Source organism: Varanus komodoensis, unplaced genomic scaffold (genome assembly GCF_004798865.1).
Source record: "Varanus komodoensis strain SLA01 unplaced genomic scaffold, ASM479886v1 scaffold23, whole genome shotgun sequence".
Taxonomy (NCBI): Eukaryota; Metazoa; Chordata; class Lepidosauria; order Squamata; family Varanidae; genus Varanus; species Varanus komodoensis.
In genome coordinates this window covers 11,685,338-11,702,385 of record NW_025335627.1, presented here as the reverse complement: position 1 = coordinate 11,702,385, position 17,048 = coordinate 11,685,338, and the positions used below count along the sequence as shown (strand labels likewise).

Sequence of the window (17,048 nt, the reverse complement as noted above, 5' to 3'; positions counted from 1 at the left end):
CAGCCCTTGTAGAGTGTCCTTTAGGCGTAACAGGTAAATCTAGTTTGGATAGACGATAAGACAGTTCAATTGTTTCTACGATCCATTTGGTAAGTCTCTGGGTAGTAATTGGGGACCCTTTGTTATGCTCTTGAGTATTTGACGAAAAGGTGCTTAGTTTCCCTAAAGGATTCAGTTTGAGATCGATAGAAAGGTAAGCATCATCGAACATCTAGTGTATGTAGGGAGCTTTTGATCAGTGTTGAGGTTGAAGGAAAGAAGGCCGGCAAGACAATAACTTGATTGATATGGAAAGGCGAGGTGAACTTAGGAAGGAAAATTGAGTCAGTATGGAGAATGACTTTTTCTTTGTGAAAGTTCAGGTAAGGAGGATCAACCCGTAGAGCACAGAGTTCACTACCCCTTCTGGCTGAAGTAATAGCTATTAGGAAAGCCGTTTTCCAGGAGAGAAGGTGTAAATCGGTCATGGCTAACTGTTTGAAGGGAGGCTTAGTGAGAGCATGAAGAACAACAGAGAGGTTCCACGTCGGTACTACTGATCGGATCAGTGGTTGGAGATTCTGTAATCCTCTCAAGAAGCGACAGACGAGGAAATGTGAGAATACTGAGGAGCTGGAGATAGAACCACAATGATGTGAGATGGCTGCGATGTACACCTTAACGGAAGAGGGTTTAAGCCCGTCTTGGTGGAGAGAAAGCAGGAATTGTAAAATGTTCTTGATAGTAGCTGACTGAGGAGCGAAATTATTGGCCAGAGCAAAAGAAGTAAAACGCTTCCAGTTAGCATTATAGGATCGGTGCATAGCCAGTCTTAGTACAGATTGGAGAATAAACTGTATGTCAGGATGAAGGGTGCTTGGATTCGACGAGGGTGTCGGTACCGATGTCGATACCAATGGTACAACTTCGTCCAAAGGTTGAGACGTAGGCGAGAGTAGTGTCGAAGGGTTGGATTTGTTGTATTTGGCAAATTCTTTGGAACTGAGGAGAAAGCACCCATTATTGAATGAGCCAAGCCATAAGGTTGAGAGAAAGTAGATCTGGATGTTGAATAGCGCTGTGTTGTTGAGTGAGTAGACATGGAACCCGAGGAAGGTGAAGAAAGTTGTTCCTGGAAAGTCAAAGAATGGTGGGGAACCATGGATGTCGGGGCCACCAAGGAATTATGAGGATCCCACAAGCATCGTCCTGATTGATTTTGGCTAGAGTTCTTGTTATCAGTGATATCGGTGGAAAAGTGCAGAAGAACTTGTTTGTCCTGGGAATCATTGACGTGTCCCCAACAGAATTCAGACCGATGCCCCCTCGGGAGCAATACATTGTGCAGACAGAGTTGTTGTGAGCCGCAAATAAGTCTATGTCCAGCAGTCCCCAGAGTTGAAAGAGGTGTAGGCAGACTTGACAGCCTAACTCCCACTCGTGAGTCATCGACATGTGTCTGCTGAGAGAATTGGCTTCTTCATTGTCAGTCCCCATGAAATGAACAGCTAGGGGAATGATCCTGCAGGCAATGCACCAGTCCCACAAGTGAAGAACAAGATAAGCCAAAGGGGCCAACCTTATACCACCTTGTTTGTTTAAATAAAACACAGTCACAATATTGTCCAATGCAATCCGTACGGCTCAGTCCTGAAGGATATTCTCAAAGGACCAAAGAGCTTTGAAGACAGCCAGCATCTCCAAATAATTGATGTGTCTGGTGGTCTCATGTCCTTGCCAGGTACTCTGAGTCCGTAGATTTGAGCAGTGGGCTCCCCAACCCATCAGGGAGGCATCAGCAGAGAGTTAGAGTTGCCTGTGGTGGATGGAATGGTACCCCAGCAGAAAGGTTGGCCTCCACGGTCCACCAGGACAGAGTGTGAAGAATCAAGCCAGGTGGCTGAAACAGATGGTGCGGTCAAATGTGTTGCGGATGAAAGAGGCAGTTGAACCAAAGTTGTAAAGGTCTCATCCGCAATCTGGCATATGGTACCACCGAAACCATAGACACCATATGACCTAGAAGCTTCTGTATGGAAAGTGCTGGAACAATCCGCTGAGCAGTGATCCATTGAATGGATGAAAGCAGCCTGTCCTTCCAGTCTCCAGGAAGAAAAGTTCAGGTGTGAAGCGAATTGAGGTGAGCTCTGATGAAGTTGATGACCTGAGAAGGAACGAGGCAGGATTTTTCAACATTAATGCATAGTCCAAGTCTGTCAAGGAGAGAACAGGTTGTGTCAATAGCTGCTAGAAGGCCCTCCTTAGAAGAGGAGACAATAAGCCAGTCATCAAGGCAAGGGTAAATATGGATACCCTGAAGTCTAAGATGGGTGCATACGGGAGCCATACACTTGGTGAAAACTCTTGGAGCAGTGGTGAGACTGAAAGGGAGTACATTATATTCAAATATGTCAATACCGATGGTGAACCGGAGGAGACGCCTGTGAGCAGGATGGATGCTTATATGGAAATAAGCATCCTTTAAGTCCAGGGATGCGAACCAATCCTCTTTCCTGAGCAACAGAAGTATATTGTGGGGCATGGTCATTTGGAATTTTTTAGTTTTAATGCATTTGTTCATGCCACGTAAGTCCAATATCAGGTGTAGACCACTATCCCTCTTGGGGACCGTAAAGTATCTTGAGTAGAAACTGTGCAGCCCTTTCAGCAGTGCAGGTGTCAAACTGCTCCTTTACGAAGTAACTGGGAAACTTCATCTCGGAGAACTGGAGAAGAAGGCGTATACTGGATCAGTCCTGGTGGGGGCACGGTGTCAAACTCGATTTTATATCTGTGCTGTACGATGGAAAGCACCCACTTTTCAGATGTGATGGACTCCCAAATGGGGAGTTGGCTTTGCAGCCAATCCCCAAAAGGAAGAAGGGAGGGTGGGTTAGAGGACTGAGAAGAGGTTCGTGCATCCCGTCAACACTGGCGCTTGTCGGGACAACAATGAGCTTCTTGGTATCTAGGTGCATTTTGCCTGCGGTTCCTTTGCTGGCGCGATTGGAATTGCTGACGCCCAGCAAACTGAGGATAAGACTGGTAACAGTATTGAGAGTGAGGCCAAGGCCACTTATGTCAAGTCTGGGAAGGTGTTTCCATACGACAGGTTGTAAGGCAAGCCTTCTGGATGCTCTCCAACTTGTCATTTGTTTTGGAGTGGAAAAGCCTGGAGTTGTGGAAAGGCATGTTTTCTACACGCCTCTTGGTTTCATCAGGAAGGTTACCCAAGCGTTACCAGGCATGGCGACGAAGGGCAATGCCGCCAACAAGAGCCCTGGAGTCACAGTCGACATGATGTCTCGCAGGATTAAGTTGTTGGATGGACAGCTGCATAGCTTCATGGGTGACCATCCGAGCAATATCCCTCTGCTTCTCTGGGAGAGTAGAGGTGAGGGACTTGAGCTTTTGCATGAGGAAGTATTGATACCTCGCCATGGTAGCTTCATAGAGATACGCAGCCCGAGTCCCATAGCAGCATAGATACGGCAAGACAGCATGTCAGTCTTTCTGCTCTCTTTATCCTTAGGCGTCCAGTGTTCCTTGTTTTCACAACCCTGGGAAAACTTGATAACAATTGAGGTGGACTTGGTATATTTGAGAAGGAATTGGATATCTAGTTCTCAAACCTTATACATTGATTCGAGCCTCCTGGACATCGAGTGCGGCTGATTTGGAAGCTGCCAGGTATACATCACAGCTTGCCAGAGAGTCACAATAAACAGCAGAGCAGTGGAGGATGAGTCCTCCTGCCTGACAATGCCATAGATATTGCCTTGGTTGGGATCAATGCGATGTTGGACATCGATCTCCAATGACTTCGTCATTCTCGACAGCAGTTCTCCAAAACTCATGTGAGAATCTCCAGGGGAGCCAGGACCCTGAGTGGAAATCATGGCATCTGGAGATGTGGACGCCTGCTCGGAGTCATCCGAATCCGAATCGGAGTGGTAAGGGGGACTCGATGATGACCCAGCAGGAGAGGGAGGAGGTCAAGAAAGAGCAGCCAGAGAAGTCGACAGGGCATCTCTCAGTGCTGAATGAGGAGTGGAGTAACGAGGGCAGATTGAAGGCCTCGGATAGTAGCCGTAGGGCAGGTAATAGTCCCATGGATAGGACTGAAACAGGTCAAAGTTCCCATATGGCAGAAGAACCCAGTATTTAGATGGTTGTCCTGGGGCCTGCTGTTGTTGCTGCAGAGAAGTTAGGTAAGGAAAGGAGGAGCCCTCAGAGATGCCTCCGGAGAAGTAGGCATCAGTGTTGGAGAATGTGCCAGTGGCAGGTCAGTCTGAGACCACGGTGGAGAGTCCTGTATCTTACCATCAGACATCGACCCTCTAACCATCGGGTCGGAACAGTGAGGAGTAGACGGAGCTAAAATAATGATCCATGGGGGAGACCCCAGTGGAGTTATTTGCATGACTGATTGAATGTTAGGTTCAGTCAGCATTGGGATTGAAGTGGCAATCAGTACCAATGGTGGGGTAGATCGATTCTGCATGAGGCACTTTAGCATGCTTCTTGTACCTACATTCCGTCTCATCGGTTTTGTCCTTTTAGGGTCTTTTTGACACAGAGGACTCATCAGTCCCGAGATGCTTGCTCTTTTCTTTCTGCTTACAATGGGGAGAATGAAAGGAGCATTTACCCTCCTTGGAAGTCATACCACCATCCGATGGACAAGGAGGAGTGGCCATAGATGGACCAGCCACAGTGGTCTCTGCCAAGACCTTCTTCATGGCGACCAAATCCTGGTCCCAAAGCATTTTCCACAGACGGTTCTCCTGGTTCTTGCGGGCCTGCCTGGAAAAGGACTGGCAGTGGCCACACTTGTCAGTCCTGTGGCCTCCTCCCAAGCACAGAAGGCACAGGTCCCTCATGAGTGTGGGGGACATTTTAGCCCCACACTGGGAACACTTGCGAAAAGCCACCCACTGAGCCTTTGAAGAAAGAGATAGGAAAAACAGCGAGAAGAATCTTAACAAGAGAATAACAATAGAAGGGTCTATATTATTATTATTATTAGGAGAAGGGGAAAGGGGGAAAGAACTTTTCAACTGGGGGGACTGGATAGGTATTAACTTGAATAAGAGTATAAAGAGAAAAGCTATGAGTCAAAAGAATAATGGTAAACTTTGAATATAGCTACAAGAGACAAGACGAAAGGCTTGAGGCACAGTGAATGGCAGTCACAAGAAGACTGGGGAAATGGCGGGCACTCTGCCCATTTTTACTACAGGGAGGGAGGAGGGCACGGAGTTCCCATCAAAACCATTAAAAGCTGTTTAATCTTCCCAGCAACAGGCACTGCACAGGTGCAGCACCCATAATGTGTGATGCACAGCAGCCATGATGAAGAAGCACTGATGCCTGAAGGGGATAGCTGCAGAAATTCACATGGCAAGATCCTCTCTGTCCAAGACAAGGTGGGGACTGTGGAGGTAAATGGAGTTTACAGAAAGACTTTAGCTATTACAATATGGCCTCAACATCGCTACCGGTGTGGACTGAGTGGCCACCGCAGACGCTGCTGCTGCTCTGCACGGGCCACTTCCTGCACGCTTGCACCTTGCAGCTACTCAATCTCACGCCGGCGAGCTCTCCTGGGCCCCGCCCTCGCTCCCTCCTCCTCCTCCCCCGGCGTGGGTGGCAGCTGTCCAGATTGGAGTGGAATTGCGCAGGAAGAACTCGGGCTTAACTCGCCGGCCACGGCCAGCCCTGGGACAGGACTGGCCTCAACATCAGCACTCCTGTTGATGTCCTGGTTGATTCATGGAATAGGGAGATGACCAGGGCAATCGACACGATTGCTCCTGCCTAGCAGAGCCCGTTCAGTACCATGGTATACGCCTGAGTTGCGGGCGATGAAGCGGGCTGGGAGACGATTAGAGTGCAGGTGGAGGAAATCTTGGGACAAATCATTAGCGAGTCTATGCTATGGCGGTGAGAGTGGCAAAGAAGCAGTTCTTCTCCGCTTCTATTGCTTCCTCACAGGGACGACCAGCAAAGCTTTTCCGAGTGGTGCACAGTCTGACACACTCTGGCCAGAAAAATGATGTGATTGCACCTTCGGCAGCCCACCGTGACAACTTTGCCCAGCACTTTATGGAAAAAATTGCTCAGATTCGCCAAGATCTGGACTCCACAATTGATATGGCTCCAGTATGGGAGGTGTCCAGAGTGCTGTCTGGTCCATCATTATTGGATGAGTTTCAGTTATTGCAGCCTGATGATGTGGACAAGGTGCCTGGAATGATACATCCTACCACTGTCTTTTTGTCCCTTGCCCCTCCTGGCTACTTAAAGAATCCAGCCACGGGATTGGTCCCTGGGTCTGGAACGTTATCAACGCCTCGCTGAGGGAGGGCCAGGTCCCTGCCCCCTTGAAGGAGGCAGTGATCTGGCCTATCCTGAAGAGGGCATCCCTGGACCCAGAGGTGGCCGCCAATTTTAGACCAGTGGCCAACATCCCGTTTTTGGGCAAGATGCTAGAGCGGGTGGTGGCAGGACAACTCCAAGCACTCTTGGATGAAATGGATTACCTGGACCCATTTCAGTCTGGCTTCAGACCTGGTTATGGTACTGAATCTGCCTTGGTCGCCCTGTACAATGACCTGTGCAGGGAGACGGACGGGGGGAGTGCGTCCCTGTTGATTCTCCTGGACCTCTCAGTGGCTTTCGATACCATCAACCATGGTATCCTTCTGGATAGGCCGGCCGGGTTAGGAGTACGTGGCTCTGCATGGCAGTGGTTCTGTTCCTACCTGGCCAGCTGATTCCAGAAGGTGGTGCTGGGGGACTATAGCTGTGCACCATGACAGCTTTGCCATGGAGTTCCGCAGGGCTTTATTTTGTCCCCCATGCTCTTCAACACCTACATGAAACCGCGGGGAGAGGTCATCAGGAGGTTTGAGCTGCGGAGTCACCAGTATGCTGATGACACCCAGCTCTACCTCTCATTTACATCTACTCCAGGTGAGGCTGTGGCTATACTGAACCGATGCCTGGCCGAAGTAATGGGCTGGATGAGGGCCAATAAACTGAGCCTCAATCCAGATAAGACGGAAGTCCTGTTGGTGGGCGGATCGAGGTTTCAGGTAAGTGACTTTGACCTTGTCCTGGATGGGGTAGCACTCCCTCTAAAGGACAGAGGCTGCATCTTGGGAGTACTCCTCGACCCGGAGCTGTCACTGGAAATCCAGGTGGCAGTGGTGGCGAGGAATGCTTTCCTACAGCTTTGGCTGGTCCATCAGCTGCATTCTTACCAGGACAAACACTGCCTAGCAATGGTGATTCATGCTCTGGTAACCTCCCGGTTGGATTACTATAACGTGCTCTACATGGGGCTGCCCTTGAAAATGGTCCGGATACTTCAGCTGGTACAGAATAGAGCAGCCAGGCTACTGACGGGGACCAGTCGTTATTCTCACATAACGTCAGTCCTCTACCAGCTCCACTGGCTTCCAGTTGATGTCCAGGCCCAATTCAAGCTGCTGGGATTAACCTATAAAGCCCAGAACAGCTTGGGACCAGGATACCTGAAGGAACGTCTCCTTCCTTATACACCCTCATGCACCTTAAATTCTGCAGGAGAGGCCCTGCTCCAAAAACGCTCCCTGAAGGAGGTAAAAAGGACATCTACTCAGAGTAGGGCCTTTTCTGCGGTGGCGCACAGATTCTGGAATGCGCTCTCTGGAGAGGTGCGCCTGACACTGAGTTTATATTCTTTTTGGCACCAGGTTAAAACCGTTTTATTTAACTGTTATTTTAAAAACTAATTTAAACTTTAATGTTTAACAGTCACTTTTATTTAACTTATTTAATTTGTATTTTTTGTTAATTGTTAATTATTGCTGTTTTATTGTGGTTGTTTTAATGATTGTAAGCTGTCCTGAGATGCCATGCATAAGGGAAGGCATACAAAAATTTTAAATAAATAAATAAATATCCTGATTATCACTGCTGGATCAAAATATCTCCTGGACTCCATTTGAAACCCCCATATTTTCTGGTCCCAAGATCAAAAAGAAGGATGACATATGTTTATCATCTCATCCTATCAACACTTGAACTTGGCTCCAGATGCCATTTGTAGTCTGTAGTATGTCCAGCTTGGGTCAGGGAGAAAAACAAGTCAGAAAATATAATGTGAGAGCTGATTTTAGACTGCATTTGGACATAACAGTAAACTAGAGTATATTGCTAGGTGAATGAGCAGGTTGAGCTGTGAGCTCACACACTCCTACTCCTCTTTATTCCTCCTGCTCAGTTTCAAGGACATGATCAGAACATTTTGCCTCCATTTTTATTAAATCAGTTTAATGTTATGTCTGAACCTAGACAAACTGTGATTAGTCTTAAATATAGTTTATAAAAACAAGCCAACTTCAAACATCAGTTTATGAAGCTAGTGTTTCAATAAACCATAGTTAAGATTAACTACTATTTGGGATTTGGATCAGGGGAGAAGGGAAATACAGAGGCCAGAAGCTTTCCCAGGCCTGGTCATCTAATGAGAAATCGTAAATTATTATTATATTTGATGGTTTCTGGTTATGTCCAAATGAAGCCTTAGTTATACTTAAAAAGTGTGGTTTCAAAAGCAGTTCACTTTTGACTTAGTTTGAAATTTCTGACATATCCATTATGGGTAACAGTCATTCTTATACTGTAGAAATAAAACAGATGATAGCCCCAAGAACACTTTCTTTAAAATTTAGCTCTACAAGGCTTATGGCAATCATTTTTCCATCCCTGTGAATGAGAGAGAGAAAAAATGTTCAAATTTGTGTGACATCTCCTCCTTTGCATTTATGAATAATGCAATTAGTATAACTCATTGTCAAAACTTCCAAAATCAAAATATCTGTGCACCTCTTCATTAATGCTCTTAGTCTTCATCAAAGCAGGTTTCCAGGACACTGTTTGCCTTGCCCCCTCCCCTTCTGGGGGTTGCTGGTTCCTACATGGCATTTGTTTCATGTTCTAACAGTGACGTAAAAGGTCTGTGTGTTTCCATGCAGCATACTAGCAATGGAATGCAGGCAGGCAACCGGGTCTTGTGACCACTATCCCTAGGCAAGACACAGCTAGGCCTCTCCACAAGCACACAAAAACTCTGTCTTACACATGCCCACAGGCACAAAACAGGACTATTTTTATTTCTCAGGAATTCTCATCCCCACACACACCAATCTCACAAATATTTAGACAGAACCGATTTAAAAAGGGCTCTGATAAGTTTTTTACTTTCTCCAAGAATAGTTTTGTATTAAAAAGGCATTATGAATAGTTCCTCTTATACTGAACTCAAGAGGCGCCCGTCTTGTGTCTTGTGTCTTGTTCTCTTGACGGCACTGCCAACAGCAGCCGTTTAAGTCACCATTACAGCAGTTACAAAACCCTTGGCTTCTTGAAAAGAGAAAACACTAGGCTATTGATCAGTGTTTGAATCCCATATTCACAGGAGGGGTTGGTTGGAAAAGACCACTATGCAGATCTCAGGGAGGACAATTTTCACTTAGCATTGACTTTTAAAGCATGCCGCAGAAAAAAGATAAACTGTTTGTAGTTCTAGCATACATGAGATCAGATAAGGAAGAAGCCTACTTTCCATGCCAAGGTAAGAATCAAAATTGTCAATATGCCACTAAAATATTTCACCTCATCCAAAGTGTTGATGAAACAGATTTGAGAAGTGGAGTAGCACAGAGGAGATGCATATAAAGCTTAATAAGATAAGGAGAGTCTCCTATCTGGCTTGGATAAGGACTTTCAAATTTTGTTATCCCAAATCTGCTAAAGCTTAAAGTGGCCAATCCCTTTATCAGGCAATTCAAGTTGTAGAACCATCTGCACTCCCTGCATTGAGTTGGCCTGCTTAATGGTACAGCTGACTTGATCAAAGATACCTGAAACTCTGCTTTTACATTCAGCTCAACCTATTGGTTGAGTAAACTACAAAGGGCTGCTCAGCAAGCATTGCTCACACTGTCCAAGACACTAGAAAACAGAGTATAATTTAACAAACACGTAAGCTTGTGTTTTAGGTTTCTTCTAGGAAAACAAAAGGCCCCAGGGTGAAAATGATACTTTTTCATTGAAATATCACTCCTCTTCTTTCAAGAAACTCACTGGTATAGACAGGATTGTAATGCAGTCTGTGATCCAGGCGCTGACCAGATATTGCTTAGCATCAGCAAGCCTGCTTTATCCACATGCCTTTGCACCAGTACTGTCAACTAATGCAAGTTAAGGATAAGAAAATCCGACACAGTCTACCTACAAACATAAAACCATGATGAAGGAGAATCAAGAAAAGGCATGTGCCTTCCTGAGCAGCTGGACACTGACCTGTCTTGTAGATCTCATAGCGCAGAGAGAAGCCAGCACCTTGACGGGCATAGTCTGAGGTGAATTTAATATGGAGAGATGGGCCTGATGAGGTGATAGTAGGAGGAGCAATGTTCCCACAGTGCTTGCCCAGAAGGTCAGCTGTCTCACTGTCCCCATCTCGTATCTCAATAAAGTCATATCTGCCAATGGGAAAGAAGACCAAACAAGACATCATTAAGAAGAAGATACAGAGAAAAGGCGAAATTAAAACATCTTATTTTTGCAGGCACCTTCTGGTTTATATATGGTGACTTACCTTGTTTGGCATTTCAATACTTTTTATAGAAATCTTTTCCAGAGGCTTAATCTTTTTACACACTGATCAGAAAGCATTATATTTAATACATTTTTGTGAAATATTCCATTATTTTATTCTCTGCTATCAAATTATCTAGCAGAGTGTACTGCGTACCCTCCAAATAGCTTGACAGCATTGAAACTTGGAGAAATCTGCACTTGTGTTCATTTACTGCAAACATTTCATTATCTGAACATTTTAGATGTCCTGCAAGCCATTGTGATAAATAAAGTTTTATAGCAATCATAATCTGTAAAACACAGAGTGCCATAGAGATTTCCCTGCTCTTCATGCAGTCCATAAATAAATCTTGGGTCTTTTTATGCACTTATCTTTAAAAAAAATCTTTTGTTTTCTACTGCTACCTCTCTTCACGGAATCTTTGTGTGAAAAATTCATAAGCAAGTTCCTCTTGCTTTTAAACAACATTTCCAGGCTTCATTATATATAGAATGCGGCACATTTGAATTGTATCAGTTTACTTCTTGCACTGTGGCCCAAAAACACCGTTTGCGGGTGCAAACTGTATGCAGGTTTAGACAGAAGAAAAGTTCTGTAACTCCTGGCATTCCCCAGTCAGTTGTGCTGACTGGAAAATGCTAGAAGTTGTAGGGGGTTTTTTCTGACTAAATGTCTACAGTACTACACCCTAAGGTGTCTTAAAACAGAAGGAAGTTTTCACATTTCTAGTTTTAGCTGTTAGAGCCAAGGCTCATTCATTCATCCAGAACCATTGTCCATGCCAAGAAACTTGCTCTATCTTTCACTGAACTGTTAAAGACTAAGTTAGAGAGACCGAAGTCATATTTAATCCCTAGGCTATACCAACTGGCCCGTCAATTGCCAACTCAGAGTGCACCACAAGTGCTGATAATGGCACCCGATCCTACAGGGGGGAAGAGGAGAAGATTATCCTCTGTCTTCTCTTCAAAACAGTGTCCCATAAAACTAACTGCTGATCAGGGAATTAAGCTGCAGCACTGGGTACATTTCTGGTCATCAAATTGTGTATCTGGGTATCTTCAAACTTTGGTTGCCACACTCCATTTGATTCCAGACAGATGGCTGCAGTCTGCCAGAATTCACAGCAGCAGCTCATAAATTAAAGTACAAACAAATCTTAGCCAATAACTAGCTAAGCTTTACTTTTTCTCCTAAAGATGTAAATACTCTTATCCAGCTTTGTAAGTATCAAGTAAATTGTAAAATGAAGTGTTGCCTCTTTATTTGACTGCTTTTGATGTGTGCTGTCACTTGTTTTATTACTTGACAATAGATGTTCATAACTTTTAATAGATTCCTCTGTTACCTACTTTGCATTCTTTTGAAGGAGAAAGCAGGATATATGATGTTTAAAGTAAAATAATTAAAAGTTGAGTACACTATCCACAAGTAATGCTAAATTTCAAGCTGATCTCGTACATTCTATTCTCAGTATGTGAAGGTCCAGAGTTATGACTTCACTGAGAACTTGCAAGAAAGTTTCTTCTCTTGTCCATACTTTTTCTCTCTCTCTGCATTGCATTCACAGCACTGTAGTGCTCAGAGTGCTTCAAAGAACTTTAAGTCATCCTTACAATATAGAAGGGTTGGAGAACTATATTGTGGGAGAAGACAAATAGTTCTCCTCTATACAACTGATTATGTCCGGGGGTGTGGTTACCTGAGAATGGCATGTAGGTACCAGCTGAAGAGCTGGCTGGAAGTCCTCCATGCCTCACTTGGGGACCTAGTTTCAGTGCTGGTTAGCTTTCTACGGCCAGCGAGAGTCTGTGTGCCCTGAAGTAGCCCTGCCAGAGATGCTGGGTGGTGCGGTGCTCTTCTATCCGATGACTCTGTCCACAGGGCTTCCCCTATCCTTTGCCTTCCCCCACTGGGGAGGAGGCAGGATGGAAGAAGCACTTAATATACTGCCCCCCCTTCCAGCTGAAATCATTTTGTTACTTCCAATCAATAATCAAAGATGCCAGTAGGATTCATCTGTGTGCTTCTCACCCTCCCACTGATTGGATTAACAGCAGGGATGATGATGATGATGATGATGATGATGATGATGATGATTTACAGTGGTCAAAAGTGGTTCACAACAATATACAAAAATCACAAAACAGACATAAGATACAGCATAGAATTTCAATATGCAAAATTTAAAATAATTTAAACAGCTACAATCAATTTCAATAAAGTACTACATCTCTTCCCAAAAACTAGCATTAATGCCACATCATATGCCCAGGAATACAGAATAATCTTAACCTGGCACTAAAAATATGACAGTGTTTGCACCAGGCAGGCCTCAGTGGGGGGATCATTCCATGACTGTGGACCACCACTAAAATGGACCTTTCCTTTGTACCTGCTTCTGTACCACCTAGTCTAGGTAAATTCAGGTCAGAGGAGGTGCTCTGTCAGGTTCTGCGATCCAAAGCTATATAAAGCTAGACAGGTTAAATCCAGCACCTTGAAACAGGCTTGAAAACATACAGGCAGCAAATGCAAGAAGGTCAGAACTGGTGTTATTGCCAGACCTTTGAGCCCCATTTACTAATTTGGCTGCCACATTATGCACAAGCTACAGCTTCTGAATGGGCAGTTCCATGTTATCGCTGTAAAGATAGGGAAGTACCTGGGCCATCAGCCAAAGAGGTAAAAAACACTCCCTGCCACTGAAGCCAACTGAGCCTCCAATGACAGAGTTGGCCCCAGGGGAATCCCTAAAGTGTGGAGAGCCAGTGTGGTGTAGTGGTCAAGAGCTGGGACTGGGACTCAGATGATCTGGGTTCTAGTCCTCACTCAGCCATGGAGCCAACTGGGTGACTTTCGGCCAGGCACAGACTCTCAGCCCAACCTACCTCACAGGGTTGTTGTTGGGGGGATAAGATGATGGAGGAGGAGAATGATGTAAGCTGCCTTGAGCCCTTTGTAGGAAAAAGGCAGAATATAAATCAAATGAATAAACAAACAAACCAACAAACCATGAAACCTGAGCCACCCCAGACAAGGTGCTATCGCATGAATGTTGAAATCCCCCAGAACCGACAGCCTGGGGAACCTCAACATTACATCTGAATCCACTTCTGTCAACTCAGGTAGTAAGACTGCTGGATAGCAAGATGGGAAGTGTCATAGAATCATAAAACAGTAGAGTTAGAGGGGGGCAGGAGGCTACTGGGTCCCTGCTATTGCAGGTTACTAAGTTATACCACCATCTTATACAACAACAGAATCCCTAATCTGACCCAACATAAGATGCAAGAACTCTAGATTTGTGGTCAGGAAGTCAGAGGTCCTGGAAAGAGAGAGAATGCCATTAGAATGTGGTAAGCCCCCTCCACCACCACCACCAACACTCAAGTTTATCCTGATGCTGAACCAAGCATCCTGATGGGTACTCCTCCATGAGACTAACTCCTCCCTATATGCCCTCCCAGGTCTTAAGATCAGCCACCTCATCCACTATTAAATCATGGATAAGGAAGTCTTCTTATGCTTTAATATAGCATTTAGAAGCAGTAATCAAATACCCAAGAGCAAACTGATAGGACAACCATCATGCCTGCAGGTGAGGGAGGACCAGAATATTGCACAGCTGACTGTACTCCCCTCTACCCATCACTATACTCACATCAGCCAAGATGTTGGGGTGGTAGCCTTGAAGAGGCAATTCCCTCTGGGATCCCCCTTTGGGGAGATGCCACCCTGCTTCTGGCCTCACAAATGCAGGCCTTTCCCAAAGCCAAACACAGGTAGCTCACTCTTAATCAACCTGGGGGAGATTTTCTCCTCTCGCTGGCAATGCCTCCTTCTCCTGATAACAGATATGGCAGGCCAGCACACAGCAGGCTAGCTACACAGCAGGGCAAAGGCCCGCCAGAAGTTAAAGAAAAGGGCGGGGGGAGCTCTCTTTCCTTGCAGAGGTCCCTGTTTGCCTGTCTGTGGTTTCAGGTCAGGTTAGGAATGACTGTAAAGATCAGTTACCTGGTAAGTAATTCTGGCCACTGTAATCACTACCATATTACCAATAGAGGATTGTTGCAAGAATGGTTCTTCTGTAGATAACAGTGATTTTGTTCCCTTGCCAGCAGCTTTCTGTTTTCCTTAGACCATGCCCAAAAGTCTTGTCACATTTCCTTTTAATTTATGATCTTCCACAAATTTCTCAAGGAAATCCAGGGTTAGGGATGGTGAGGTGGTATACATTTGGAAGAAGAGTTTATTGCAAAATTATGCACTCTAGATTTTTCATCCCTAGAGGTAACTCAAGCTCGGTGGCGTGTTTTAAAGTTTGTCTGATTATGATCCAGTCTCTAACATGAACCCCCAATTTGTACTTAAAGATGTACAGTTGTGTTCTACTTTTGTCCTCACATCTGTAAAAAAATCACCCATCTATTTATTTGCATTGTGTCAACCTGTTAAAACAGCATGTTACCACTCTCTTCATCAAAGGGGCAGGGGAGAAAAGAAAAGCAACACAGTCCCAGGCTTCTGGCTTTGTCATAAGATCCTCTATTTGTGAATCAAGCGTTGGAAAAGCAAAATAGCTTGTGGGACATGAAATGGCTGTCACGTGACTCATTCCTTTCCTGTAACACATATACTGCCAAACAACTACCCAAAACAAAGTTACAGAAATTCAAGGTCCTAACCACAAGACCAGCTAACTGGGAAGTCCCAATTTCACTTTTAGGTGGGACTGAAATCAGGCCTCAGGAAAAGGTTTTTGTCTGTAACAGAAGCATACAATCTTTTTGGCCTGAAGGGCTGGTATTGAGTGATTGCTGGGATGGCCAGGGGTCACATATATGCATGTACAAACACACACACATTCACATACAATCTTCACATGCACCCTTCACTTACTCATATTGTGCCAATCATTTGTAGTATTACTATCATTAACACACTGTAATTTTCAGCAAAGCAAAATCATGAGAAATAAAAAATTGAATTTTCTTGCATAAAATTTACACTGCATTCCTTGAAGAGGATCTCTTGGGGGACAAGGTCTCTCTGTGGCCTCCTCACAGGCACAAACTACCTCCACTAACATCTGCATCCATTCACTTGCCCCTCTGCCTCACAATGCTCACTCTCTCATTCCTGGAGTTATTTCTTGCTACTCATTCACACATAGACACCAACTCACATATTTCTTTCTGTCACTGCTGAAAAGAGAAAAAAAAATCCTCTCAGCTTCCTGCTATAGAAACCTTTTCCTGGAGCATCCTAGGAAACCAGCAGGACCATCAAGCACTTAGAATGTTCTACGACTACACTACAAGGCTTAAGTTTATACATATGACTAAGCAGCTACACCAACCTAACCATTCCTTGTTAACCACAAATAATCCTTGAAAAGAATCCAAGGCTGTGAGCCTTGTTCACCATGGTTTGCTATTGCAGCTGGGTTTGGACAACATGATAACCTGCATTTCACTAATAATTCGTTGTTCAACAAAAACAAAACCCCACACTTAACCCTTGACTATGGATTATTATCATCTTGCTGAAGTTAGCATTAAAATCAGTTTTAAAACTCTTGACTGCAACCACTCTGCTTTTCAAGCACCCTAAGGTGACACAAAGAGATTTGTTTTCAAAGACATATTTTTTTAGAATAGCAATACTGCACCAAGCTATCCTTGAATCCTGAGGCATCCCTTATCTGGCCTTACTATGCCATGAATGTGGAAGGATTCCAAGGATGACAAGTATTGACTTTAGGTGCCCTCAGCCAGGCACTGGGACCCAAACATCAGTTGTTTAAATTTGAATGAAATAAAAACAAACTTGTCAGAGTATCAGGCTTCAGTACTACCTGGCAGTAAGACCCACAGAACTTAATAAGGCATACTCTTGAGTAGTCTCATATAGGATTGTATGGCACACATTTATTGTGTGGTTTTAGAAGGTACATAGAAAATTGGACACTGACTGAAATTATTTTTTTTACTGTTGCTGTTATTAACATTAATAACATAAATCACCATCTGCTCAATATTCTCACTAATTTAATGCTTTACATTTGCTTCCAGAGACATAGAAGTTGCATCAAATTTGTCAACAAATCCACAGAGCAGTAAAAAGCTTTATTAGAATTATTAGAACGTCCCCCCCAAATCAACTGAAACATTAAGATTTTAACAATCTGCTGATGGACAATTTACATGCAGAACGAATGCCAAACATTATAATTGATTTGTTATACAGCTAGATTACACATTGGCTCCATCCACAAGTTTCAAGGATTTTTCTTCCTCCTGCAATACAATATCCTATCCTTAATAACAAAAGTTGCATGAACAAACATAAATTAATTTGAGGCAAGATCCCAGAGCCCATTATTAATGGCACAGCTCAGCCCAGTAAC

At 44.4% G+C, this 17,048-nt stretch overlaps 1 protein-coding gene across 2 annotated transcripts in view; it reads right to left on the bottom strand.

Annotated features, from left to right (window-relative positions):
* The window catches only part of NRP2 (neuropilin 2), a 240,025-nt gene that overhangs the window by 132,506 nt on the left and 90,471 nt on the right, over positions 1–17,048 (bottom strand). For both annotated transcript variants that reach the window (XM_044431841.1, XM_044431842.1), the window contains exon 3: positions 10,336–10,517. In XM_044431841.1, coding sequence (XP_044287776.1) covers positions 10,336–10,517 — 182 coding nt within the window. The remainder of the gene's footprint in view (positions 1–10,335; positions 10,518–17,048) is intronic.